We start from the raw sequence: 27500 nt of genomic DNA, 5'->3' as shown, positions 1-27500 counted from the left end.
AATCAGTCCTGAAAACACAACACTTCTGCTGCTCTTACATAACTTGCACCACTATGCCACTTGCTTACTTTTGTCAAACAGAACTACCTCAGCCATTTATTGGCCTGACTTTGCACTATTATATTGACTGTCCAGTGTTGGGAGTAACGAGCTACAAAAGTAATGTAATTACTATAATATATTGTCTTCAATCAGCCAAAGAGGACACATGTAACTCCTCTCCTACTCTACCCTGACTCCTTATAATAGACCTTGGCCTATAGGACACTTACTGGATCTGCTTACGGCTATCTCAAAGTTCTATGATCCACAGTGTTGGGAGTAACGAGCTACAAAAGTAATGTAATTACTGTAATGTATTGCTTTTTGCTGTAACACGGTAATGTAAGGCATTACAAAAAACTATTGGCTAATATTTTACTCGGTACAAACTTCAGTAACGCACATTACAATGCATTTTAACCTGAAATTAAGTGGTGTTATGTTTTGATACATATTCGCAAACAACTGCGCAAATAGCAGAACGTATCTCCTGTTACTGGTTGAAGATGACTGTGGCTGGCTGCAACTGACTCGATGGACATAAGCCTACGCTCATTATTTTCAATTTATCAGAGACAACTAGGATATGAGGAACAGTTAAGTGCACTTTGTGTGTGAAACCGAAAGATCTCTCTATACCTCGCGAAATAGCACAATTAATTTAATGACACATCTAGAGCGGTGCCATGCTAATCTTTTTGATTCTTGATAAAGCATAAATGCTCTTCATGTCAGCTTCGTGCTGTGAACTTCAATTAAAGACAATTGTCGGTGTCCTTTTGTGAACTTGCACAGGTAAACTTGCTCATCTTTACTTGCGTACGACTTCACACCACTGCTTCAGACCAGAGCTGATGCTTCAACAATAGCCGTCACTGAAAAGCTGTGAGTGTCTGTGAACACAGCTGTTCTCACATTAGCTGATTGCGATAAAAAAAAAAACATTGTTGCCTAATTACCAATTATTCATTACACCTGTGTGTAATATCTACTTTTTTTTAGTGTTTTTCACATATAGTATTTTGCAGTATTTCTAAAATACAAAAATACACACCAATAAAGTATTTTGATACAAAATACAGAGCCATTTCCTTCAACTCAATAAAATACAAATGACAAAATACTATTTTGTATTTGAAATACAAATACATATTACATGTTACTGTATTTCACCAGTTAGGGCACCAAAATGGCCAGCAGCGGCACTGTGTAGCTTGACAAGTTTGACAAGTTTTGGGTTACAAGATACAGGTAGTGGGCTCTCTGTTGATTTTAATGAGTAGGCCTAAGCTTAAAGTTACAGCATTTCTATCACAATTGACCAGACTTTTAACAAAATTCTGGCTATGATTGTTCCTTGTATTGCATCATGAGCCATCACTGCGCCTATTGCATTCTCCTATTGTTAGCCTTAAGCCTAGCTCAGTCATTATATTATACCACATCGCCCTCCATTAAAAGTGCAATGAGCTGCATTAAGCATAATAAACTGCATTTAGAATTCCAAATCCATATTTCTAGATATTTTGGTAAAAGTAACTTAAAAGTAATACAATAGTAGTGTAATGCCTTACAATTCAGAGACAGTAATATTATAATGTAACAAATTACTTTGAAATGACAGTAATAAGTAATACATAATACATTACGATTTTGAAGTAACTTGCCCAACACTGATGATCCAGCTGTACATCCCCAACCACTCACTGGGGTCATCTGATGAGCATCTGTTGTGTCGACCAGCCGTAAACGCTTGAATTTCCCCTGGGGATCAATAAAGTATCTATCTATCTATCTATCTATCTATCTAGATCAAATTCTAGACTCTTTTCCTCTGTGGTAACTCGTTGGTGGAATGAGTAGCCCAGTGATCTCCTTCCTGTTTAGGCCCAGTGCTCTCCTTCCTGTTTAGGCCCAGTGCTCTCCTTCCTGTGATAGTTTAGGCCCAGTGCTCTCCTTCCTGTTTAGGCCCAGTGCTCTCCTTCCTGTGATGGTTTAGACCCAGTGCTCTCCTTCCTGTTTAGGCCCAGTGCTCTCCTTCCTGTGATAGTTTAGGCCCAGTGCTCTCCTTCCTGTGATCTCCCAGTGCTCTCCTTCCTGTGATGGTTTAGGCCCAGTGCTCTCCTTCCTGTGATGGTTTAGGCCCAGTGCTCTCCTTCCTGTGATAGTTTAGGCCCAGTGCTCTCCTTCCTTAAAGGAGATCTTAAATCTCCTTGTTACCATCTACTTTCTACGGATTTACTACGGGTAACGTTACCCCTCTTACACACACTAATGCCAGATGCCCTGATTTCACTCTGTCCTCCAATACTTTAACCATGCCATGCACTAATGCAACTTCTGTCCCTGTTGCCTCTCCCTGGCCTCTGCTGAGAACCAAACCTGCTCTGCTGGCCAGCTCCACTCCACACCAGCCTGAGCCATGGCGTAGAAGCAAGCATCACAAGCACGGCAGACGGTCCGGACGGCACTCAGGCCCAGCCCAACCTATACGACTGGAAAATCGCTATTATTCTGACCGAGGGATGAGGAGCCCCTCCTGCCCCCGACAACCATCCTGGTCCCTCCTCAAAGTCGGCGCCCCCCCGACCCCCTCCTCCCCGGACCTCATCAACCTCCACCCTGGTCATCGGCAGTTCCATGGTTAGAGACCTCTGCATTCCCCCATCATGTAGCGGTCCCTCCAAGGTCTACAGCTTCCCTGGTGCCAAGGTCCTTGACATCCAGCAGAAACTCCCAAGCATCCTGGCCTGCCACACCAAGGTCAACAACATCATCGTACACATAGGCACAAATGACATCAGAGATAAGCAGTCAGTAGCACTGCAGGAAAACTACAAAACTCTCATCACCACCCTGATGGGCACAGAAAAACGCTTTGTCATCTCTGGGCCTCTCCCTACCCACAGAAAAGGTGCTGAGAGATGATCCAGACTGTTCGATCTCCACACCTGGCTCAAACGCTACTGCGCTTCCCTAAGCATCCCCTATGTCAACAACTGGGGCTTGTTCTGGGAGAGGCCCAGTATGCTGAAGCGTGATGGTTTCCACCCAAACCAACATGGAGCCAGGCTACTCTCTGACAACATAGTGTCCACACTGAGGCATTGACATTCTGTAGAAAATATTAGAGATTCACGCCCCCCAGGTATTGATTCAAATGGCATTATACATGTGGATGGGTCTGAGAATGTTTTCTGCAGGGTAACATACAATACTACTACCATAGATCAAGCTGCTTCATGCAATAGCATGACTTATGCTTATAGTTCTATTCCAACGTTGATTTCTACCCAACGATAGTAAAAAAGAAAAGACAAATTTAAAACTAGAAACCTAACAAATATTCTTTCCATACCTCAGCATATTCCTCAAAAGCCAGAGGCATTTTCAGCTAACATGGGTTTACTAAATATAGGTGCACTTACTACCAAAACCTTTGCAATCAATGATTTTATTAGTGAAAAAAAAATGGATTTTCTGTTTCTTGTTGAAACCTGGCTGACTTCAGACAGCGAAGCTGTTCTTGTTGAAACTTGTCCCCCAAATTATAATTTCTTCCACTCAATTAGACAAGGCAAACGAGGTGGTGGAATTGCCTCCATTCTCTCAAACAAATATAGTTGCACTAGAGTCAACTTTGGCGAATTCGCTTCCTTTGAGTATATTGCCCTCACTCTGAAGGCTGACCCAGCTGTACTTCTATTAACCTTATACCGCCCTCCTAAACTATGGACTGGCTTTCTCGACCAGTTTTCTGAACTTTTGTCGCTCATCACCACTAGCTATGATCGGATAATTGTAAATGGCGACTTTAATATTCATGTCAATAAGACAACTGATGCTAAAGCCAGTAAGTTCCTTAATGTGTTGGACAGTTTAGAACTAAAGCAGCATGTTACAGGACCCACCCACAACCTTGGCAACACCCTCGATCTAGTCATTTCTAGAGGGATAGAAGTCACAGACTTATCAGTAAATGATATAAATATGTCTGATCATTATTGTGTATCTTTTAATGTAGTACTACATACTCCAAAAATTCATCCCGAAATTGCAATCAAATCGCGACTCTTGGACATTAGAGCAGAACAGCAGTTCATAGCTCTTATAGACTCCATAAATTTAGATATTTTACATCATCCCATTGATCAAATGGTAGAGGCTCTCAATCGTGAATTAGGCGCTCTGCTTGACAGAGTGGCACCCTTAAAGACTAAAAAAAGGTCCTGTAGCAAACTGACACCTTGGATGAACGAAAATATCCATGATCTAAAAAGATCATGTAGAAAAGCTGAGAGAACATGGAGAAAAACTAAGTTACAGGATCACCGTGCCATTCTAAAAGAAAAAATAGCAAATTATAATAGAGCTATTCGATTATTTCGAGTTATTTGATTTGGAATTGATTTTAAGGTTATGTTAATTACTTACAAAGCTCTGAATGGCATAGCACCTTCATATATCTCTGAGCTTTTAATATCTTATCAACCACAAAGGAAACTTAGATCATCCAATTCTAATCTTTTAATCGTACCCAAAGTGCTCCACAAACAAAGTGGAGAAGCTGCTTTTATCCATTATGCCCCCAAACTATGGAACACCCTGCCTCTGTACATCAAGCAGGCTAGTTCAGTCAATATTTTTAAAAAAAGATCTGAAAACATACCTGTACAGGAAAGCTTTTAGTTAACTCATCTTATCCTGTAGACTACTTTTTCAGATTATTCTACATCTGTTGCTATTGGAGGGCGCAGCCAGCCAGAAGCAGATGGGCTCCCCCTATTAAGTCAGGTTCTGCTCAAGGTTTCTTCCTGGAATATGGGAGTTTTTCCTTGCCACAGTTGCCATATGGCGTGCTTGTGGGGGGTAAAGGGTTAAGGCTGCCAGTCTTATGACATGTCATTTTCTATATTTTTGATATGTTGCTGAGTGGATCATAAACGGCCCATAGCAATGAAGAAAAGTGATTGATAATGACTGACTGACTATTATTGTGTTACATGCTTGAAATGTAAAGCACTTTGAGCTGCATTCTTATTATTACAAATAAAGCTTATTATTCCTGTGATAGTTTAGGCCCAGTGCTCTCCTTCCTGTTTAGGCCCAGTGCTCTCCTTCCTGTGATAGTTTAGGCCCAGTGCTCTTCTTCCTGTGATAGTTTAGGCCCAGTGCTCTCCTTCCTGTTTAGGCCCAGTGCTCTTCTTCCTGTTTAGCCCCAGTGCTCTCCTTCCTGTGATAGTTTAGGCCCAGTGCTCTCCTTCCTGTGATAGTTTAGGCCCAGTGCTCTCCTTCCTGTGATAGTTTAGGCCCAGTGCTCTCCTTCCTGTTTAGGCCCAGTGCTCTCCTTCCTGTGATAGTTTAGGCCCAGTGCTCTCCTTCCTGTTTAGGCCCAGTGCTCTCCTTCCTGTTTAGGCCCAGTGCTCTCCTTCCTGTGATAGTTTAGGCCCAGTGCTCTCCTTCCTGTGATAGTTTAGGCCCAGTGCTCTCCTTCCTGTTTAGGCCCAGTGCTCTTCTTCCTGTTTAGGCCCAGTGCTCTCCTTCCTGTTTAGGCCCAGTGCTCTTCTTCCTGTGATAGTTTAGGCCCAGTGCTCTCCTTCCTGTTTAGGCCCAGTGCTCTCCTTCCTGTGATAGTTTAGGCCCAGTGCTCTCCTTCCTGTGATAGTTTAGGCCCAGTGCTCTCCTTCCTGTTTAGGCCCAGTGCTCTCCTTCCTGTGATAGTTTAGGCCCAGTGCTCTCCTTCCTGTGATAGTTTAGGCCCAAAATCCCACATTTTGGGGATATTATTGTTTTTTTTTATTTTTGGGCTTTTAATTTGACAGGATAGTGGAGAGTGACAATATAACTCAATACACCCCAATACAGGAAGTGAGTGAGAAAGAGGGGCAGGGCGAGATCGAACCCTGGAACCCGGGTCGCCAGCGTATGGTGCAGGTGCCCCAGACAGTTGCTCCACGGCTGGGGCCATATTATTGAATTTATATTGAGTTTTTGTGAAAATGTCTAAATGCCATATGTTTTAATCTGTTTAACCCTTAGAACCCTAAACTGTTTTTAGGGCATTTTCACTACCTTCATTCATAAGGATTTATTCTGGTCATCGTAAGTGCCACACACAGATATTATATATTGTTTTTTTCAGAGTCTAGGCTATCCAGATCTGCCATCATTTCATGTATTAGTACTAGCATTGATTTTATTTTGATTTTTAAAGAATTAAAATATAAAAATCATATTATAAAAATTCTTATATTTTGACCTGTATCTCACCACAGCAAGCTCATAGCTCTACATGCATTTCATGTGTGTGTAGGGCAGACTGTCCTGAAACGGGCAATATGATTGCCATGTTGGAGGGATACTCTGGGGCTGAGCAATTTACAGAAATATGTGGTGTGTGATTTACGGAAATAAATGCCATTTTTATTTAGCGATGAAAAATGACCATTCTAAGCTCCATATCTGTGACACAAACTGATCTGACCTGACTTGACCCAAGTTTGCCTGTTAGCATGTGTGACTATGGTGTATGCACTCATGATGATTCTCAACTTTTTTACTGCATTGCCAAGAACAAAGTAAAGGCAAAAAGGTGTTTCTTTGTTGAACAAATTGGGATGCAATGTGAGCCTTGAATTGGATGCCATGCAGGAATTTGCTAGGATCTCAAAACCGATTATGAACATGTTTTGCCATAGAGAAACACACGATAGCGTTGGATTATAAACATGCTTTGCCACAAAAACAGACAAAAACGTGGGTAAGTCCAGCTATATGAAGTTATTATTTTGCTGTCACTTCGTCTGTTTTATAACCCAGAAGGATGTATTTGGTATCAAATGATAGCTCTGTGTCTCCTCTTTCATCTAACATACGTGGCATATCCGATCACGGGTCCGCGGGTAATTACTCCGAGAGTAATAGGTGTTGGTTTGTGTACATGACGTTAATATTTTGCAGTCACTTCGTCTGTTTTTATAAGGCAGAAAGATCGATGTCCATGATACCAATGGATAGCCCTGTTTCTCCTCTTTCATCTGATATGCTTGCCATATCTATGCAATCACGGGTTCGCGAGTAATTCAAACGAGAGTAATGGGTGCGCAGGTGAACGCAGAGAAGTATAGACTTTAAATATGATGCAATTTTATTTAATTTCATGATTTTTTTAAATTTTCATATTTGATCGTACAGACAAGTGCGTATATCTTTGGAAAGCCCCACTTCTTCTCTGTCATAAAATAAAGGTTTTATCTCGTTGTGATGAACAGTCGCGGAGCAATGTAACAGAGAAGAAAGGGTGTGTTTTTTGACGCACTTTGCGTCAATCGGGTTCTAAGGGTTAAGTTAAGGTACACAATTTATTTCAACTGTATTTAACCTGTAAGAGGCTAATGTTTGAAGGAAATTTGATGATTTCTGATATCTGACAAAATTATAATGTTTTAATGATTTAAAATTGTTAGAAAAATACTTAGGGTTTTAAAATCATCAGTTAACCTCTGTAAATATGTATTTGATCGAAAAGAACAGTTTTTTTTGTTGCTAAAATTACACTATTTTTACCGGAAATGTCCCTATAGCATAGGAAAAAGTGTGTAAAAATGTACCATTTTGGAATGGACAAAATCCAACATGCCCCAAGTTTTAATCTGTTCCAATAGGGGTTCTGACCAGGAAGAAAACTTTGACCAAAAACTAGGCCTAATGTTTCCAGCAGATGACCTGTCTACTTCAGGTGATACAAAATGCAGTGGCTAGGGTTCTCATGAAAACTAAAAGAACTGACCACATAACTCCAATACTTAAGTCCCTGCATTGGCTTCCAGTAAGTCACAGAATTGACTTTAAAGCGCTTCTGCTTGTTTAGAAGTCACTAAATGGAACGGGACTAAATTACCTAGCAGACATACTTCAGCAGTACACACCTTCCAGACCTCTCAGGTCTCAGGAGACATACTTGTTAGTAAAACCTACAGTTAGCACATGTTAGAACTAAACATGGTGAAGCACACCCACACACACACACAGTATACCAGCCACTTCACACACACATAGACACACACACACACACACAGTATACCAGCCACTTCACACACACATAGACATACACACACACACACAGTACACCAGCCACTTCACACACACACACACACACACAAACACTCACACACACACACAGTATACCAGACACTCACACACACATAGACATACACACACACACAGTACACCAGCCACTTCACACACATAGACATACACACACACACACACACACACATACACACACACACACACTCTCTTTCCCTCTCACACACATATACCACATACACTATCTCTCTCTCACACACACACATACACTCTCTCACACTCTCTATCTATTTCTCTCTGTCTCACACACACACACACACACACACACACACACACACACACATGTACACACACACACGTACACACACACACACACGCGTACACACACACGTAAACACACACGTACACACACACACACACACGCACACACACACACACACACTACACACACACACACACAGACACAGACACACACACACACAGACACACACACACACACACACATCGCACACACACATCGCATACACACACGCACACACACACACACACACACATGTACACACACACAGACACACACATTATTACACACACACACACACACATGTATACACACACACGCATTACACACACACACACACATGTACACACACACGTAAACACACACGCATACACACATACACACATACACCCTCTCTCTCTCCCCTGTTCCTCTGACCCAGTGTAATACAAACCAGCTTGGTGGGCGGGGCCATTTTCTCTTACATTCTTCACAAAGATGGTATCCATGGGCTCCAGCCGACCTGCCAGATACGCACGACACACACACACACACACACACACACGCACATACACAGACATGCATGCACACACACACACACATGCACACACACACACACATGCATGCACACATCATAATATCACACATTTTCAACAACAATATTCAATGAAACACACACTTTATGTAAAGACACGTACAAGCATGCAAATGTAAGCGTGTGTGCATGTATGTGCGTGTGTGTGTGTGTGTGTGTATGTGTATGTGTGTAGTGTGTACTTCTGTGTTTCCCATACATAGACTTATTTGTGGCGGCCCATCACAAAATCATCACTGATGTGGCCCATCACAAAATCAACATGATCCACATTGTAGAGCATTGTGCACGTTCATGCACGTTCACATCCTCGCCCTGTTCTCTCTCTCTCTCCTCTCTCTCCCTCTCTCTCCCTCTCTCCTCTCTCTCTCTTCTCTCTCTCTCTCGCAATGAACCTCCTTTGCATGCACGTTTAAATAAAACAATAAATTAATCGCGCAAAGATTGTTGTTGCCATAGAAGACAACTGGCTAAATCATTAAATTATTAAATCATAACCATGGCAACTGGCTAAATCATTAATTATTATTTCATAACCATGGCATGCAACTGGCTAAATCATATATTAAATCATAACCATGGCAACTGGCTAAATCAGATATTAAATCATAACCATGGCAACTGGCTAAATCATATATTAAATCATAACCATAGCATGCAACTGGCTAAATCATTAAATTATTAAATCATAACCATGGCATGCAACTGGCTAAATAATATATTAAATCATAACCATGGCATGCAACTGGCTAAATCAGATATTAAATCATAATACCATGGCATGCAACTGGCTAAATCATATATTAAATCATAATACCATGGCATGCAACTGGCTAAATCAGATATTAAATCATAATACCATGGCATGCAACTGGCTAAATCATATATTAAATCATAATACCATGGCATGCAACTGGCTAAATCAGATATTAAATCATAACCATGGCATGCAACTGGCTAAATCATATATTAAATCATAACCATGGCATGCAAATTTGGCCAAAACTGTGCAAAAACTGTGTTACAGTTTTTTCTCGATTGCTTTTACCTGCTTAAGTAAACTAGAACCCACTTGATCTTCATGACTACTTTCTTTGCACAGCAGAAGTCATCTCTTGCTAATGTGTTCACACATTTTCATTGGGTTCACACATTTCTCACACCCTTTTGCAAAACAGTTAACACAGGTGTCATTCAAAAGCCCCAAACTCTATTGGTTTTCCCATGCTAAACAAAAGGAAAACATCTTTTCACAGGTGGTATAGATTCCTTGCATAAGTCTGAATTTCTGATACACCTGTGTGAAACTCCTTTGCACAATTCTTCAATCAGCAATCATTCATTCTACATAAGAGATGTCTGTTCTGTGTTGCTATTTGCAAGTATGGATCTAATGCACATTTAGACAAAGTACTGTATTGCCTATTTGGTGGAGAAAAAAGTACAAAAGGTGTTTACTGTAGGTCTATTTCGATGAAAGTTGTAGTTCAATGAAATTTACAGTATCTTGCTAGGTGTTTGCTGTATGTCTTACATGTCAATAACAGTTACATCTTGGGAGGAATGAATAATTTGTTTTTTTATTCAGTACATTTGGTCTTTTCAGAGTTTTTTTCTGATACCAGAAAAATGAGAAAGTAATGAAACAGACATAGCAAAAATGCTCATTTTGAGAACTAGATTTTGCATTTTGTTGCCCAGTGTGTAATGATTGATTAAAGAGTGTTTTTGAATTGGCAACAAGTTGTAGTGTTTGAAGGCAAGATTTGCTTTTGCTGCATGTTTAAGTGTTTTGAGAGAGTAACAGCCTTTTGCAAGCAAAATGTGTCATTTTGTCCAGAGTGCTTTTGTTCAGACACAGGTGTTAACTGTTTTGAGAATGTGATGTCAGAGTTGACACAGGTATCAAAACGATCAAGAAAAACTGTAACTCTGCAAAGTTCTTATCATAACATAGTCAATTGTGTAGACCAAACTCTTCAGTTTAGTACTGTGCAAGCATGTAAGTATCCATAAGATAACGTTAGAATACTGTTGGGTTGTGGAGGTTAGCATGTAAGCTAACGTTAGAATACTGTTGGGTTGTGGAGGTTAGCATATAAGGCGTCGTATCCCTAAGCTAACATTAGAATACTGTTGGGTTGTGGAGGTTAACATGTAAGCTAACAGTAGAATACTGTTGGGTTGTGGAGGTTAGCATGTAAGGCGCCGTATCCCTAAGCTAACATTAGAATACTGTTGGGTTGTGGAGGTTAGCATGTAAACTAACGTTAGAATACTGCTGGGTTGTAGAGGTTAGCATATAGGGCGCCGTATCCCTAAGCTAACGTTAGAGTACTGTTGGGTTGTGGAGGTTAGCATGTAAGGCGCCGTATCTCTAAGCTAACGTTAGAATACTGTTGGGTTGTGGAGGTTAGCAACAGTTGCTTGGCAATATCGGCTACTCATGTAGAGCAAATATATATATATATTTATCTTGAATTTCCCCTTGGCGATCAATAAAGTATCTATCTATCTATAGGCTACTAGGCTACTATTCATTTGATTGATGTAAATGGACACGTCTCTTATCCTAAGTATACGTTTGAAACTGAAATACTGATGGGGAAAGTGAACAGTCCAATCAGTAGACTATGACAAGTTACACACACACACACACACAAACGCTTGCACACACACAAACACTGAAACACTAGTGGGGAAAGTGAACAGTCCAATCAGTAGACTATGATAAGCTACACACGCACGCACGCACACACACACTATGATAAGCTACAAAATTAGGTTGCTTTGTTTCCAGGCTTCTTCCAGTGCTACTGACAGCTGACAACAGGCTACGTACAGTATGCGTGTATGTGTGTATGCGTGCATGTGTGTGTGTGTATGCTTGTCTGTGTGTGTGTGTGTGTGTGTGCGTGCCTGTGTGTGTGTATGCGTGTGTGTGTGTGTGTGTGTACGCAAGTGCGGACGTGTGTGTGTGTACGCTAGCATATGTGTGTATGCGTGTGTGTGTGTGTGTATGCGTATGAGGGGCCGCCTAGGCCTTGATTCATACTTGGTCTTACACACACTATCATAATCTTGCATATACACCACTATACTCATAAACACTCACTATTATAATCCTTTTACATGTATGTATGAGAGGGTATAGTCGTGTATGTGAGAGAGTATAGTAGTGTATGTGAGAGAGTATAGTAGTGTATGTGAAGGAGTATTGTAGTAAATGTGAGAGAGTAAAGAGTATAGTAGTATGTATATGAGAGAGTATAGTAGTGTATGTGTATATCACATACACTACTATACTCTCTCACATACACTACTATACTCTCTCACATATACTACTATACTCTCTCATATACACTACTATACTCTCTCACATTTACTACTATACTCCTTCACATCCACGACTATACTCTCTCACATACACGACTATACTCTCTCACATACACTACTATACTCTCTCATATATACAGTACACTACTATACTCTCTCATATATACACACACACACACGTCAGTAAAACTCCAACCCCACTCACTACTCACCTCTCTCATTCCCATTGATTTCATCCTGTACAGAGAGAGAGAAAGAGAGAGAGAGAGACATTTATTTAAAATGTTCATTTATATTTTTTTTATCCAAAGTGACTTACATGTGGATTATATTACATGTGGATTATATTACATGTGGAGTATATTACATGTGGAGTATATTACATGTGGATTATATTACAAGGGCTACTGCTTTTGTCCCCAGAGCATATTACATGTGGATTATATTACATGTGGAGTATATTACATGTGGAGTATATTACATGTGGAGTATATTACAAGGGCTACTGCGTTTGTCCCCAGAGCAATTCAGGGTTAAGTGCTCAAGGGCACAACGGTGATTATTCTTGAATTTCCCCTGGGGATCAATAAAGTATCTATCTATCTATCTATCTATCTATCTATCTATTCAACCCATAACGCTGAACATGCAAACGTGTGTGTAGGTGCGTGCATGCGTGCGTGCGTACATGAGTGTGTGTGTGTGTGTGTAGGTGCGTGTGTGCGTGCGTGTGTAAGTGCGTGAGTGTGTGTGTGTGTGTGTGTGTAGGTGCGTGTGTGAGTGCGTGTGTGTGTGTGTGTGTGTAGGTGCGTGTGTGAGTGCGTGTGTGTGTGTGTGTAGGTGCGTGTGTGCGTGCGTGTGTGAATGCATGTGTGTGTGTGTGTGTGTATGTAACCTGAGTTGTGTTGAACTGCGCAGCTCAGCCCTGCACTTGCCCACAAAAAACAGCAGCGACTCGGATCGGGATCGGTGTGCTAATGTTTGAGTTAAAAGCCCAGGTGTGCTAACATTTGAGTTAAGCTAACATTTGAGTTAAAAGCCCAGGTGTGCTAACGTTTGAGTTAAAAGCCCAGGTGTGGAAACGTTTGAGTTAAAAGCCCAGGTGTGCTAACGTTTGAGTTAAAAGCCCAGGTGTGGAAACGTTTGAGTTAAAAGCCCAGGCTATGAGCTCTCTCACTAGCACGGCTCTCTTTGTCTCTGATAGCTAATCTAACCCTAAACCAAAATGATCTAATAGCTAACCTAACCCTAACTCAAAACTAGCAAAGCGGTACAAAATATGACACCCGCTCATTCCTGCACATTCTATGCGTAAAAATAAATAACACTTTATCAATTTGTCTCCATCTCCTACTCCATCCCCTACTCTTGCGACTTTTATGTATGTAAAGAAGTGTGTGCATAGTGCGTGTTTGTTTTTGTGTTCATGTGAGCTTCTCTGCGTGTGTTCACTTGTGAGTGTGTGTGTGGGGGTAATGGGTTGTGTATGTGTGTGTGTGTTAAATTGTGTGTGTGTGTGTGTGTGTGTTTATCTATGTGTGTGTGTGTGTGTGTGCCTGCTTGCTTGCATGTGTATGTGTGTTTTTATGTGTGTGTGTTAGGGATGTCACAATTCGATTTCGGTGGTTCGGAGTGAATTTCACCATAGGGTCGTTTGCACGATGACAGCGAGCAAAACACACCCCCAGAAGCTTTTTTCCCTTGGTCGAACATTGGTTGAGTTCGCGCTATCAGTCTATGTATCAGCCCAATTGCTTAGCGTTAGCACTTTTGGAACCAAAAGTGTATCTTGTAAATTAACCCACTAATAATGGGCATAATATGACCAAACTTCTACAGTAGAGGATGGGTATAAATAGTAGAGTTGCAAAGGGGCGTTAAATTTCCGGTAAATTTCCGGAAACTTACCGGAAACTTTCCATGGGAAGTTAAGCTGGGGAATTTTGGAAATATTCCAAATTGGAAACTTTCATGGAATTAAAGGACATTATGGGAATTTACAGGAATTAACTGGGAATTTTTGGTAATTCCTACTGTTTCATATACAGACATTAACATTTTGTTTCGTAATAAACAATATGATTTGTTTGTTCGTATTTTCGCTTAGCTTGGCATACAAAGCTAGCTACCATGCTAGCGGGAATCCCATTCTCTGCCTATGGTTTACTAGCGTGCTAAGCTAGCAACACTGAAACCACTAAACTGCCCAAGAGACACCACGCCACTCAACAACAAAATCCAATTGGTTGGAACATTGACTATCATTTTGTTCAGTTAGAATCCCAGAAAATGGTAAAACAAATAAAAATATAACGACACAACATACCACCCCAACCAAACCTTATAGATTATGTAAGTTATATATATAAGTTGTCAAGCTTAATCAGACAGATTAATTGTCCCATTACAGCTTATGCAAAATGACGTACACCCATTTGAATGAGGACAAAAGTGACGACAAGCCCATAACTGGGCAACTCTGTTTGCAAACTTCCAGTTTCACACCAGTTATTCCTACATGAGATGACATTTTCACTGGGAATTTATTTTCCCCCGGAATTTATTTTCCCCATGCACATGAACGCACCATAGGTTTCCTTTATGTCTCGTAGCCTATGCTGATTGCTGTGTGCATGGGATTGACGTATGTGCAGGGTAGAAATTTGACTGAAATTGCATTAAATCAGGTTGTTTTAACTAATATTATTCTGCAAGATGGGGTTTTGTCCACTACATTTAACCCTTTAGGCGCCAGAGGTTTTTTTCCGAAACGATCAATTTTGACATCTTCATTTCAAAAGGCTATATCTTAAAAGTGATAAGAGATAGAGACTTTCTGTAAATTAGAGAAATATGAAGGATGACCCAAAGTTTATGTAGAGATTAAATGTTTATATCTAATTTGCATATAATGATGTCATATGGTGGCGGCCATCTTGGATTATAAAATGTTCATGAAAAGTCGATGTTTGAATGATAAAATGCAATCACTTCTTTCCCCCCCAAAATGTCCCTCACCTTCTGTATGCTATCTTGCACAATACTGAATGCTCAGGTAAATAGTAAGTAGTGAACAAACTGTGTAAATCATTACTAATAAATGGCAGAAACAAACCAAATGCATGTAGCAGTAGACTGGCCTTTTGCTGTAGAGATTTTCCATTTACTACATACAGTAGGCACTCTGATTCCATGTATGGGGCACATATATATTATTCAGATGACACACAAACACAAGTAGACAAGACCTGTTTAGTTCAAAAGCTCATTTGCCACGGCAAGGCACAGATCAGGAGGAGATGACTAGACAAGACAAGAGACAATGTTAGTATTTTTTTTTCTTTTTGTTGTTTTGTTGATGTTTTTGTTTTTTTTCTTAGCTGACAAAGACACACACATCACAATGACATGAACACACAAAAAAGGAACACATAGTGTACTGTATGTCCTAAATGATCAGGGAAGTAGATAGCAAATCAACCCGTGTAAATCATTACTAAATGGCTGACATTTTTTTTATGTAGCAGGCCTTTTGCTGTAGAGATAATGACTCCCTATCCCTATCCATACAGGGCCGCATTCCCATCATCTTGTGATAGACTATGCATGACCTAATGCGTGTGTGTGTGTGGGAGAGGGAGAGGGAGAGAGCGTGTCACCACCTCCACCATTCGAGCAGCATGGCCAGATCTGCCTCAAGGCCAGTGGGAGAGAATTTTGGCGAGCTCGGACTAGGCCTACTGTCATTCTCATTGCGACTCCCCACACTGCCACTACGCTTCCCCTAACTGTCCTATGAGCACTTCGACCTGGCCTAACATACCCAGTGGCATTAGACAAAGGCTTCACCACGCTACTGTCGCCACATTGTGGAGAGGCACACGCTCATAAGACAGAAGCTAGCGCTATGGACATTATGCTACCTCCATTATGCTACCTCCAGCCTCGTTAAGGCCACACCACTAACACCCTGCTAACTTCCCCGATGAACACTCGAACCCGTGGAAACATTATTCCCACCAGTGACATTGGGCAAACGATTCAACGCTTGTGCTTGGTGTAAGCTAAACTATGGAGTAAACTCTCACTTTGTCCAGCTGCATCATTTGCAAGGCAGGGGCGATCTGAAGCCTCACTAAACGAATCACCGTCATTTTCTGAAGGCAGATATTCCCCTTCAGAATCAGGGTCCATGAATAGAAGACCCAACACTTCATTTCAGGTAAACTTTTTGATGCCATTAGGCGATAATCTAATGCAAATACTATTGATCGTTGACAATATCGCTCTGACAAAGTGGCTCACACGCACACTAGCTCCGGTATTTCACGCGACTGATTCAATGCGCTGTAGCTAGAAAGTTTTGTTTAAAGCGTGCCCTTTTTTTGACTCGGAGATGACGTATGACATGTCTGCCATCTAGTGGAGTGGAAGTTGAACGAAATATGACACCCTATTTGACTAAATCGGCCGTTTTATTCAGTACCGCATCTTGTCGACTATAGTCGCCTGTGGCGCCTAGAGGGTTAAGTTCCCTGTTATAGACTAACTTGCCATATTAAAATTCCCAGTTTATTCCCATTAATTCCCGTTTATTCCCGTTAATTTCCGTATATTCCCGTTAATTCCCATGGAAAGTTTCCAACTTTGAAAATTCCCGGAATTTTGCAACCCTAACAAATAGACAAATAGGGTCTGTACTCATAAAACGAGGCATTGGAAAGTGTGTAAGTAGCCTACACCAGGAGTTTATTATGACCGCCGCCATGAAGCTTGCGTCATATAGGATATCCCCCGTCATCTACTTCCTGAATTTTTGGTCAAGCGATACCAGCGACACCCGAAACACCGGGGCACAAATTTGGTGGGTATGCAGCCCACTAGACTTTCCACGGAAAATTTTCGTTTGGTCCCCGGGCCCCCCCCCACCAGCTGGGCCCCTGAAACCCAAAAAATGTAGTTTTTTTTTTAACTACCTGAACCGTGGCACTGAGGATGAAGATGAATGTTGGTCTCAAGGGCCCACATCAACCTAGCCCATAATCACTCATTTGTGATTTGCACCCCCCTGGTAAAATATGAAAATGCAATATCATTCTGCTTTAATCTGTCAGTACTCTGCCCTAGGACTCTGTTTATTTATAGCCCTCTGCTGGTCTGCTTCTGTTACACTGCAAAAAATGAATTCTAACCAAGTGTTATTAATCTTGGCAGACATATTTGCTTGTTTTCAAGATGAGATGTCTTAAAATAAGTCAAACATTTTTTAAATTAAGTCAAATGATTTGACAAGAAAGAGCTAGGTAAGTCTCTTTATACTGAAAACAATACCAACTAGTTTTTTTTTTATCTTGATATAAGATTAATAACACTTAGTTAGATTTTGTTAGATAAGCAGTTTTTGCAGTGTATCACTGCATGTTTTTGTTTTGGCCCACCATGTGCCTTTTTGCCAACTTCCTGTCTTTGTTTTCTTTCCCGCCATTTTTTGTACTCACCTGTTTCTCATTTGCTTGTATTACCTGCCCTATTTATACCCTGCCCTACTGGTGTCTCATTGTCAGATTGTCTTTCTCCGTGTGGTAGGGATGGCCAAAGCGAGGCTTTATGAAACACTGAAACGTTCGAAGCAATTGTGCCGAATTGTTCCGAAGCTTCAAAACAATTCTGACACCTCAGAGCTTTTTAGGGTGAAACAAATCTGTCAAATGCTTAAAATTATTGAAGATGTAGTCTTTAAAAGTTAAGTGGCTCGCTGTGTTACCTGTGTTCGCCTTTGTCAAAAGCTAAGCAGTCATGCCCTTGGTCAATTACTGGATGGGAGACCACATGAAGTCACAATAAAGAGAATCTTATTGCTGCCACTAGTGTTCTCTAAATCACTTTCTTATAAAAACTCTCGATTTTGACTATTCTGAGAGTTTAGTTTAAACTGTGTGGTTAATGATGAATCAAGAAAACTTATAAACGACCTGAAACAATACCTTATAAATCAAACGGGGATCGAACCACATTTGAGCAGCCTGGGCTACCGTGCAAAACACCCTCACTAACCACTACACCATCATGGTTATTGCTTAAGAAAAGTCTACACTGTTAATTGAGCGGGCACGCCTGCCCGACCGATTGAAATGCACCCGAAGGTTCCTTAACTTTGGTCACATGACATGGGGATTTTGAGCGATGTTTGAAGCAGTGGTCACATGACATGGCTGTTTTGAACCACGCTGAAGCGGTGTTTGAAACACTTGTGCTTCGGCCCCGACACTGATTCGAGACGTCGGTTTTGAAAGTCACACCCCTACCGTGTGGTGATGTGCCCTAGTGCTTTGGCCTGTCTCTGGTTTGGAACTTGTGAGTTTGTGAGTTTTCCATTTTTTGTTTGGTAGTTTTTCCTGAACCTGTTTTTGGATTTGAATCTGCCCGTTTTTTTTAATCTGCCTGTTTTTGACTACGATCCAGCCTCTTGAACTTTGCTTTTTTGGACTTGGCCTGGATTAACTGACAATTGGATTTTCCTTATTTCTGTTTTCTGCTGTTTGAAGAACTATTTTGGTTAAATTGTTTGAACTGCCTTATTGGCCGGTGGCTCTCCCCTGTCTGAGAATAAATCAGTGAACAGCATCTGCGCATTCTTGCCCCTCTCTTCAGTTGAGATGTTCAGAACTGCACCACATTTGATGTGTATGATTAACCTGGCATTCTCTGGGGGTTTGCCAAGTTTCGTAGAATTTCATCTATGGGTGGGTCTAATAAAATGTAGGTTATGTGTACATTTAGTGACTGTACACTCATTGGCCTGTAGATGGCGGTGCACACATATACAGTATACTCTTTTGATACCGTGAGGGAAATTAGACATGCACACACACACACAGGCACGCACATACTATCGGTATCGGCAATTAGAACGGGCGATACATAATTACAAATTCAGTAGGATTAAAGGAAAGCCAAACATTCATCATCATCATCATCATCATGGCTGCATTTCCAGTATTGGCGATACATAGTCGTTTGACCACTAGATGGTGCATCCTTGCAGTGAGACGTAATTTTGTTGGAAGTTAAAAGTGGGTTGGAAAAACAATGGACGCTTTCTACAAGGACTGTAGTTTACCACAGAGAACGTCTAATAAGGATAGGACGATTTTCACATGAAATGTTATTCCCATTTCTTCTTGAAGCCGAAATAAATCTGAGAATGTTTATCGGACATGCTTGGTTATTACTGCACGTACGTTAATCCTCATAGCGGTCATATTTTGTACGCTATGCGGTACATCTAGTTTAAATAACACCCTGATGGTGGGTTGGGGCATGTGCATCGTATGGTAGGTTGGGGCATGTGCATCGTATGGTAGGTTGGGGCATGTGTGCATCATATGGTGTTGATGGGGCATGTGTGCATCAGATGGTGTTGATGGGGCATGTGTGCATCATATGGTGTTGATGGGGCATGTGTGCATCGATGGTGTTGATGGGGGCATGTGTGTGCATCGTATGGTGGGTTGGGGCATGTGTGCATCGATGGTGTTGATGGGGCATGTGCATCAGATGGTGTTGATGGGGCATGTGCATCGTGATGGTGGGTTGGGGCATGTGCATCAGATGGTGTTGATGGGGCATGTGCATCGTGATGGTGGGTTGGGGCATGTGCATCAGATGGTGTTGATGGGGCATGTGCATCGTATGGTAGGTTGGGGCATGTGCATCGTGATGGTGTTGATGGGGCATGTGCATCAGATGGTGTTGATGGGGCATGTGCATCAGATGGTGTTGATGGGGCATGTGCATCGTATGGTAGGTTGGGGCATGTGTGCATCGTATGGTAGGTTGGGGCATGTGCATCGTATGGTAGGTTGGGGCATGTGCATCGTATGGTAGGTTGGGGCATGTGTGCATCGATGGTGTTGATGGGGCATGTGCATCGTATGGTGTTGATGGGGGCATGTGTGTGCATCGTATGGTGGGTTGGGGCATGTGCATCGTATGGTGTTGATGGGGCATGTGTGCATCATATGGTGTTGATGGGGCATGTGCATCGTATGGTGTTGATGGGGCATGTGCATCAGATGGTGTTGATGGGGCATGTGCATCAGATGGTGTTGATGGGGCATGTGTGCATCGTATGGTAGGTTGGGGCATGTGCATCGTATGGTGGGTTGGGGCATGTGCATCAGATGGTGTTGATGGGGCATGTGCATCGTATGGTAGGTTGGGGCATGTGCATCGTATGGTAGGTTGGGGCATGTGTGCATCGTATGGTAGGTTGGGGCATGTGTGCATCATATGGTGTTGATGGGGCATGTGTGCATCATATGGTGTTGATGGGGCATGTGTGCATCGATGGTGTTGATGGGGCATGTGCATCAGATGGTGTTGATGGGGCATGTGCATCAGATGGTGTTGATGGGGCATGTGCATCAGATGGTGTTGATGGGGCATGTGCATCGTATGGTGTTGATGGGGCATGTGCATCAGATGGTGTTGATGGGGGCATGTGCATCGTATGGTAGGTTGGGGCATGTGCATCGTATGGTGTTGATGGGGCATGTGTGCATCATATGGTGTTGATGGGGCATGTGTGCATCATATGGTGTTGATGGGGGCATGTGTGTGCATCGTATGGTAGGTTGGGGCATGTGTGCATCATATGGTGTTGATGGGGCATGTGTGCATCAGATGGTGTTGATGGGGCATGTGCATCGTATGGTAGGTTGGGGCATGTGCATCAGATGGTGTTGATGGGGCATGTGCATCAGATGGTGTTGATGGGGCATGTGCATCAGATGGTGTTGATGGGGCATGTGCATCGTATGGTAGGTTGGGGCATGTGTGCATCAGATGGTGTTGATGGGGCATGTGTGCATCATATGGTGTTGATGGGGCATGTGCATCAGATGGTGTTGATGGGGCATGTGCATCGTATGGTAGGTTGGGGCATGCGGTACATCTAGTTTAAATAACTTTTGGTGTTCTATATACTGCTTCTGCCTCTCTGGTCTACCTCTCTCATTTCTCTCCTTCCCTCTCTCTCTCTCTCTCTCTCTTGTCTGTCTCTCTCTCCCTCTCTCTCTTCCTCCTCCTTCTCCCTCCTCCCTCTCTCTCTCTCTCCCCCTCTCTTCCTCTCTCTCTCCCTCTCCCTCCCTCTCTTCCTCCCTCCCTCCCTCTCTCTCTCCCTCTCCCTCTCTCCCTCCCTCTCTCTCTCCCTCCCTCTCTCTCTCTCCTTCACTTCTGTGATTTGGGAAAAGCCCGTAAAAGTCCTTTGCAAAACTCACAAATGTAAGGGAAAAGCTAGTGAATTCAACACTCCATAGACATATATTGATAACTGGATGATATTTGAAATACTTTTTAAGTGTTGACCTGAAAATACAAGCATTTATAAAACTCGGATGCATTGCTTTCTGCCAGGACTTTTATGGTGTGTGTGTGTGTATTTGTGTGTCTGAGTGTGTATGTGTGTGTGTGTCTGAGGGCCAGATGTACTAGCGGCTTTTCTAGCCCACTCAAGGTATTTGTTTCTAGCGATGCGTGTAAAATCATTGTGAGGTATGTACAAACAGGCTGAAAAGATGTTAAAGCGCAAACTGCTTGTCGCAGGAGCTGAAAAGGGCACATTGTGCAGGGAAAGGCGCAGTTTACACTAAGGATTGAACGATTGATAAATCGGCCGAGCTTGGGTCTGATTGCGTTACTTAATCTGCGGTTTGTCCATGGCGTTGATAGCAGCTTCAGGATTACATAAATATGCATTGCATCTGGGCCTGAGTGTGTACTGTATGTGTGTGCATCTCTGAGTGTGTGTGTGTGTGTGTGTGTGTGTGTGGTGTACCAGGATTCTCCTGTACTTGCAGCTGTTCCTGTGAGGAATAACAGAAGCTTTGTTCAACCCAACAGCTGATCCCTCTCTCCCTCTTCCTCTCCCTCTCTCCCTCCTCCTCTCCCTCTCTCCCTCCTCCTCTCCCTCCCCTCCTCTCTCTCTCCCTCTTCCTCTCTTTCTCTCATCCTCCTCTCTCTCATCCTCCTCTCTCTCCTCTCATCCCGCTTTCCCTCCTCTCTCTTTCTCTTATCCCTCTCTCTCCCCCTCCTCTTTCTCTCCTCCTCCTCTTTCTCTTATCCCTCTCCTCCTCCCCTCCTCTTTCTCTCTCCCTCCTCCTCTCTTTCTCTCATCCCTCTCTCCCCCTCCTCCCCTCCTCTTTCCTCTCTCCCTCCTCCTCTCTTTCTCTTATCCCTCTCTCTCCCCCCTCTTTCTCTCTCCCTCCTCCTCCTCCTCTTACTCTCTCATCCCTCTCTCCCCTCCTCTTTCTCTCTCCCTCCTCCTCTCTTTCTCTCATCCCTCTCTCTCCCCTCCCCCTCCTCTTTCTCTCTCCCTCCTCCTCTCTTTCTCTTATCCCTCTCTCTCCCCCTCCTCTTTCTCTCTCCCTCCTCCTCCTCCTCTTACTCTCATCCCTCTCTCCCCCTCCTCTCTCTTTGTCTCACCCATTATCTCTTTCTATCTGTCTTTTTTTCTCTCATGCATTCTCTTTCTCTTCATCTTGCTCTATTCCTCTCTCTCTCCACCCCTCTCTCTGTCATTTACTGGCATGATAGTGTGTGTGTGTGTGTGTGTGTGTGTGTGTGTGTGCGCTAGGGGTGGCATGATTCATGAAAAAAAAAAATACTGTTCGGTTTGCTTGTTTCAGTTGGGGGCATGTGTGCATCGTATGGTGTTGATGGGGGCATGTGTGCATCATATGGTGTTGATGGGGGCATGTGTGCATCGTATGGTGTTGATGGGGGCATGTGTGCATCGTATGGTGGGTTGGGGGCATGTGTGCATCGTATGGTAGGTTGGGGGCATGTGTGCATCGTATGGTAGGTTGGGGGCATGTGTGCATCGTATGGTGTTGATGGGGGCATGTGTGCATCGTATGGTGGGTTTGGGGGCATGTGGTACATCGTATGGTGTTGATGGGGGCATGTGGTACATCGTATGGTGGGTTGGGGGCATGTGTGCATCGTATGGTGGGTTGGGGGCATGTGTGCATCGTATGGTGGGTTGAGGGCATGTGTGGTACATCGTATGGTAGGTTGGGGGCATGTGTGCATCGTATGGTGTTGATGGGGGCATGTGTGCATCGTATGGTGGGTTGGGGGCATGTGTGCATCGTATGGTGTTGATGGGGGCATGTGTGCATCGTATGGTGTTGATGGGGGCATGTGTGCATGTTCCCCGTCGACCCCAGTTCTCAGTTCTGTCATATCAAGTGACCTAGAGGTCTGAAATGTGGTCAGTTCAGAGATGCTTGTTATCCGGCAGAAAGAAACAATATTCTAGCCTCTGTAACTCTGTCAGTACATCACACACAGTTATTCGAATTGTTTTCCAAAAAAATGCAGTGTCTCAGCTTTCCAAAGAGGCATTTGATTATAGGCCAAAGTATGTAGGAGCAAGTATATGATGTGCAATATTGGGCAAAAAAAATCTAAATGGGACATAAGTATAATTTATAATTGCTCAGACTTGCAGAAGAAAAGATTTGACACATGGCATTGGCAATTCAATAATGGGCCTTTTCACCACCACCTCTGAGCATCCACTAACCTGCATCCACTAACCTGCAGCCACTAACCTGGCCTATTAGGGGCTTTCCTCTCAGGGTGAATGAGAGGATGCTTAATTGCTTAATGGCTTTCCTCTGAGGGCGAATGAGAGGATGCTTAATTGCTTTTTACCTGACATTTTTGAAAGACAGATGCAATGATTAAAGCATCCATGGCCAGGATAATTATGATAACATATTATTATTATATTATTATTATAACATATGAAAATATTTTAAAAGTGACCTATAACATTGACTATGCAATACACTTTAATTGATTTAGTATTTATTTACCTTTATTTATTTAGTGCTAATAAAATGATTAAGCCTATTTGGTGAGAGAGAGATGTTTATAATGCAGGGCTTAAAGCAACAAAAATTGTCTGTGCTTGAAGTTATCAGACATTTATGAGGACGTCATATGTTGTATCATTGCCTGTTTGTTTTTTTTGCGCGGCCCCTTCATCGTAAGGCCCACTATCAAGCATCAATAGTGTTAATTGGCTTCAAATCAGCCATTTATCTCTAACTCCCTCTTTCTCCCCACCATGTTGGGGAAACTGATCCAGTATTTATACCCAGATATGAGTCTCTATACTACAGTCATGAGTGACCCTCAATATTTGTACATCAGTCTACATTCTTTTGTAGCCTTATTCAATCAAATGTTTAAAAAGTGCATTGTTTGAAATTGAAATACAATAAATATGCCTGTATCTTTTATTTTATTATTGGTTTACAAAAAATTATATGAAGCAATGACTTCTAGGAATTTCAAAACCCGAATCGCGTCATACTTCCTTCACGAGGTGTATGCCCGATCTAGCATACTTTTGACCTCGGAATTTTTTCCCCTTATAAAAGCTAATAAACTGCCCCAAATGCACTTCAAACATAGATTGAATGTCTGCTTAAATTTAGTGAAGATGCTACGGTCAAAAAACTACAGTTAAGATTGACACACCTCGCTCGCACTGGGACAGCCTGAAAAAGTCTCCTCTAAGCGGGGTACACAGTCAGGAAGTGGGACTTTGATGATGCCGTGGAGATGGGAGGAGATACAGAAATAAACCTGGTGGTAAAATGTGCTACCTGCAAGAGGTGTGCAATCTGTTGCTATTCCTTCAGCAGTTAAACCTCTTTACCTGTGCTTACAACAATATATGGTTAGCATTAAATTCCTACTAACACTGTCATGTACTCAAGTGGCATGCGAACAGAGTTTTTTTTCCCTCTTAAATTAGTAAGAATGTAGCCTAAGGACCACGATTGTCACAGGATAATTGGAGGCCTTTATGGCGACAGAGAAACAGGTCGTAATGAACTTGGATGCTGATGATGTGATGGAGCAGTGTTGCGGAAGAGCAAGCTCCTTAGCACCTTACTTGCTCCTGATGATCTATTCTAGGCTATTTCTTTTTTCATTTTCATGGCCCACCATGTGCATTCATTTTTGGGAGTTGTGCATTGATATATCCATGTTCTTGGTTCAGTCTTTATACGTATTAAAGTTAGAGTTCATCACAAATGGGGCTACAAGCGTGCGTGTTATTTCCGTGCATGTGAAGTTTATCTACAATGCGTCGCAGCGTCCCGTGTGGAGCCCACTGGTTTGGTAGAAAATGCCGTTTTGCAAGAATGAGTGACTGTGCAGCTCAATCATTGACGCGAAGCTACGTGTAGTAGTCTAATAATAACTAATTTTACTCTCAGGTAATAGCAGGTAGGTAATAACAGATCTCAAAAGGTCTCGAAAATAAAATATCATTAAAATGTGTGTTGGGTCCTCCACACATTCAGTTTCAGTGAGCAAATAGCCCTGTTAGAGAAACCAGAGGAGGCCTCAAATTCGGCATTTACAGGGCTTGTCACTGTTATGTGGTAGCCTAGAAGCTATCTTGCATAGCTCGGGTAGGCTTTGCTATGTTTAGAAATAAGATATTCTGTAATATTTCAGTCAATCTTACTGTGCTAAAAAGGAACAAAAGTCCTTGTAGATGGCCATAACACATTCTACTTGTTAGTGCCAAATAAATGAAAAGCAATTTGAAATCATCAATGTCTTCACTCTTGCTGTATCAAAATCTCACCTCTTCTCAGAGATGGTCTCAATGATGTGCTTAAAGTCAAGTCAATTATGATATAACTATTTTTTAATACTGTAGCCTAAATAGTGGATAATTAGTATCATATGCTGAAGTATATTTCTGAAGTGTTGAAAAAAGAAAAAAAATAACCACAGGCCATAGACCCGAAAATCGCATAACCCGTGATAGAATAGCCGAACCCGAACCGCAGGTTTTGTGAACGTACCACTAGTGTGAGTGTGTGCGTGCGTGCGTGCGTGCGTGCGTGTTACCCGTAGTGCAGACTCTGGTGGGTAGACGATGAAGTGGCGGGTGAATCCGGAAACGCCAGGCGCCCGTGTCCGTTGCAAGAGCAGAGTTCTTGGCCCCGCCCACCGCACCGTAGCCCTGCCCTCCAGCACCGGCCGAGGGTTCTCATTGGAGGAGCCCAGCCCATCTCGGAGTATGGAAGCCTATGAGGGACATCATGAGCCCGTCAGTGCTACAGAGAACAAGGCAGCCAGCAGCACAGATAACCACACCCTACATACTAGAGTGCGGTTCGGGCACTGAAATTTCTATCGAACCCGGCCCTCGTCCGACAGAGTTGCGTCCGAACCGACCCAGACGGCCTCGTCCAGCAGAGTTGCGTCCGAACCCGACCCGAACCCGGCCCGCGTCCGACAGAGTTGCGTCCGAACCCGACCCGAACCCGGCCCGCGTCCGACAGAGTTGCGTCCGAACCGGCCGAACCCGGCCCGCGTCGACAGAGTTGCGTCGAACCCGACAGGCATTTTCATTTTATGTCCGAGCTGACCCGGGCCGGCGCGGATGATGCCTCAGTTACAAATGGAATGGAGCAACAAATTACAATTCTTGATCAGATGACGATGCACCGCGGGTCACCTGGCGCACATTAACACAAAGAGGCCCAAGCAGGTAGAATTCTAGTCTTACCATTGTGAGAAGTCTTGAAATGAACTGCAACAGTCTTGAAACTACAAGAGAAAGCCTCCTCCGGTTGACGAGATGACCATATAGCCAACGGTGACCTGTAACTTTCCACAGTATGCAGCATAAATAGGACTGCTTCACATAGTAAGCCTAGACTTAATTTGCTTAGTTTTCTTTGGTCTTAAAACAACTTTTTTAATATCACCAAGACATGCACTTCAAATGCACATGCGTTGTCAAGGCTTCATAAATCTTGCACACAGGAAAGCTGTTAGGTCTTTTTTGCATTTTGTTTTATGCTCAAAAATCATAAGCTATTTTAAATGTAAAGCTTCCAATGCATATAACATGTGTCAGACCAGACTATATTGCCCCATGTTCGAACCCGAACCGCACCCGACCTGACCCGTAGCCACACACTCTACACACACACACACACCCTACACACACACTCCCCACCTACACACACACCTACACCCTACACACTCCCCACACCTACACACCTACACCTACACACACCCCACCCTACACCTACACACACACCACACCTA

The 27500-nt window shown here is 42.7% G+C and overlaps 1 protein-coding gene across 1 annotated transcript in view; it reads right to left on the bottom strand.

Annotated features, from left to right (window-relative positions):
- The window catches only part of LOC125287232 (rho GTPase-activating protein 23-like), a 129894-nt gene that overhangs the window by 63752 nt on the left and 38642 nt on the right, over positions 1 to 27500 (bottom strand). The window contains 1 exon segment of the mRNA XM_048232794.1: positions 12551 to 12575. Within this exon segment, the coding sequence (XP_048088751.1) occupies positions 12551 to 12575 (25 nt within the window).

The sequence above is a fragment of the Alosa alosa genome, chromosome 22, assembly GCF_017589495.1.
Source record: "Alosa alosa isolate M-15738 ecotype Scorff River chromosome 22, AALO_Geno_1.1, whole genome shotgun sequence".
In the NCBI taxonomy this organism is placed as follows: domain Eukaryota; kingdom Metazoa; phylum Chordata; class Actinopteri; order Clupeiformes; family Clupeidae; genus Alosa; species Alosa alosa.
This window is presented reverse-complemented; position numbering and strand designations above follow the sequence as displayed.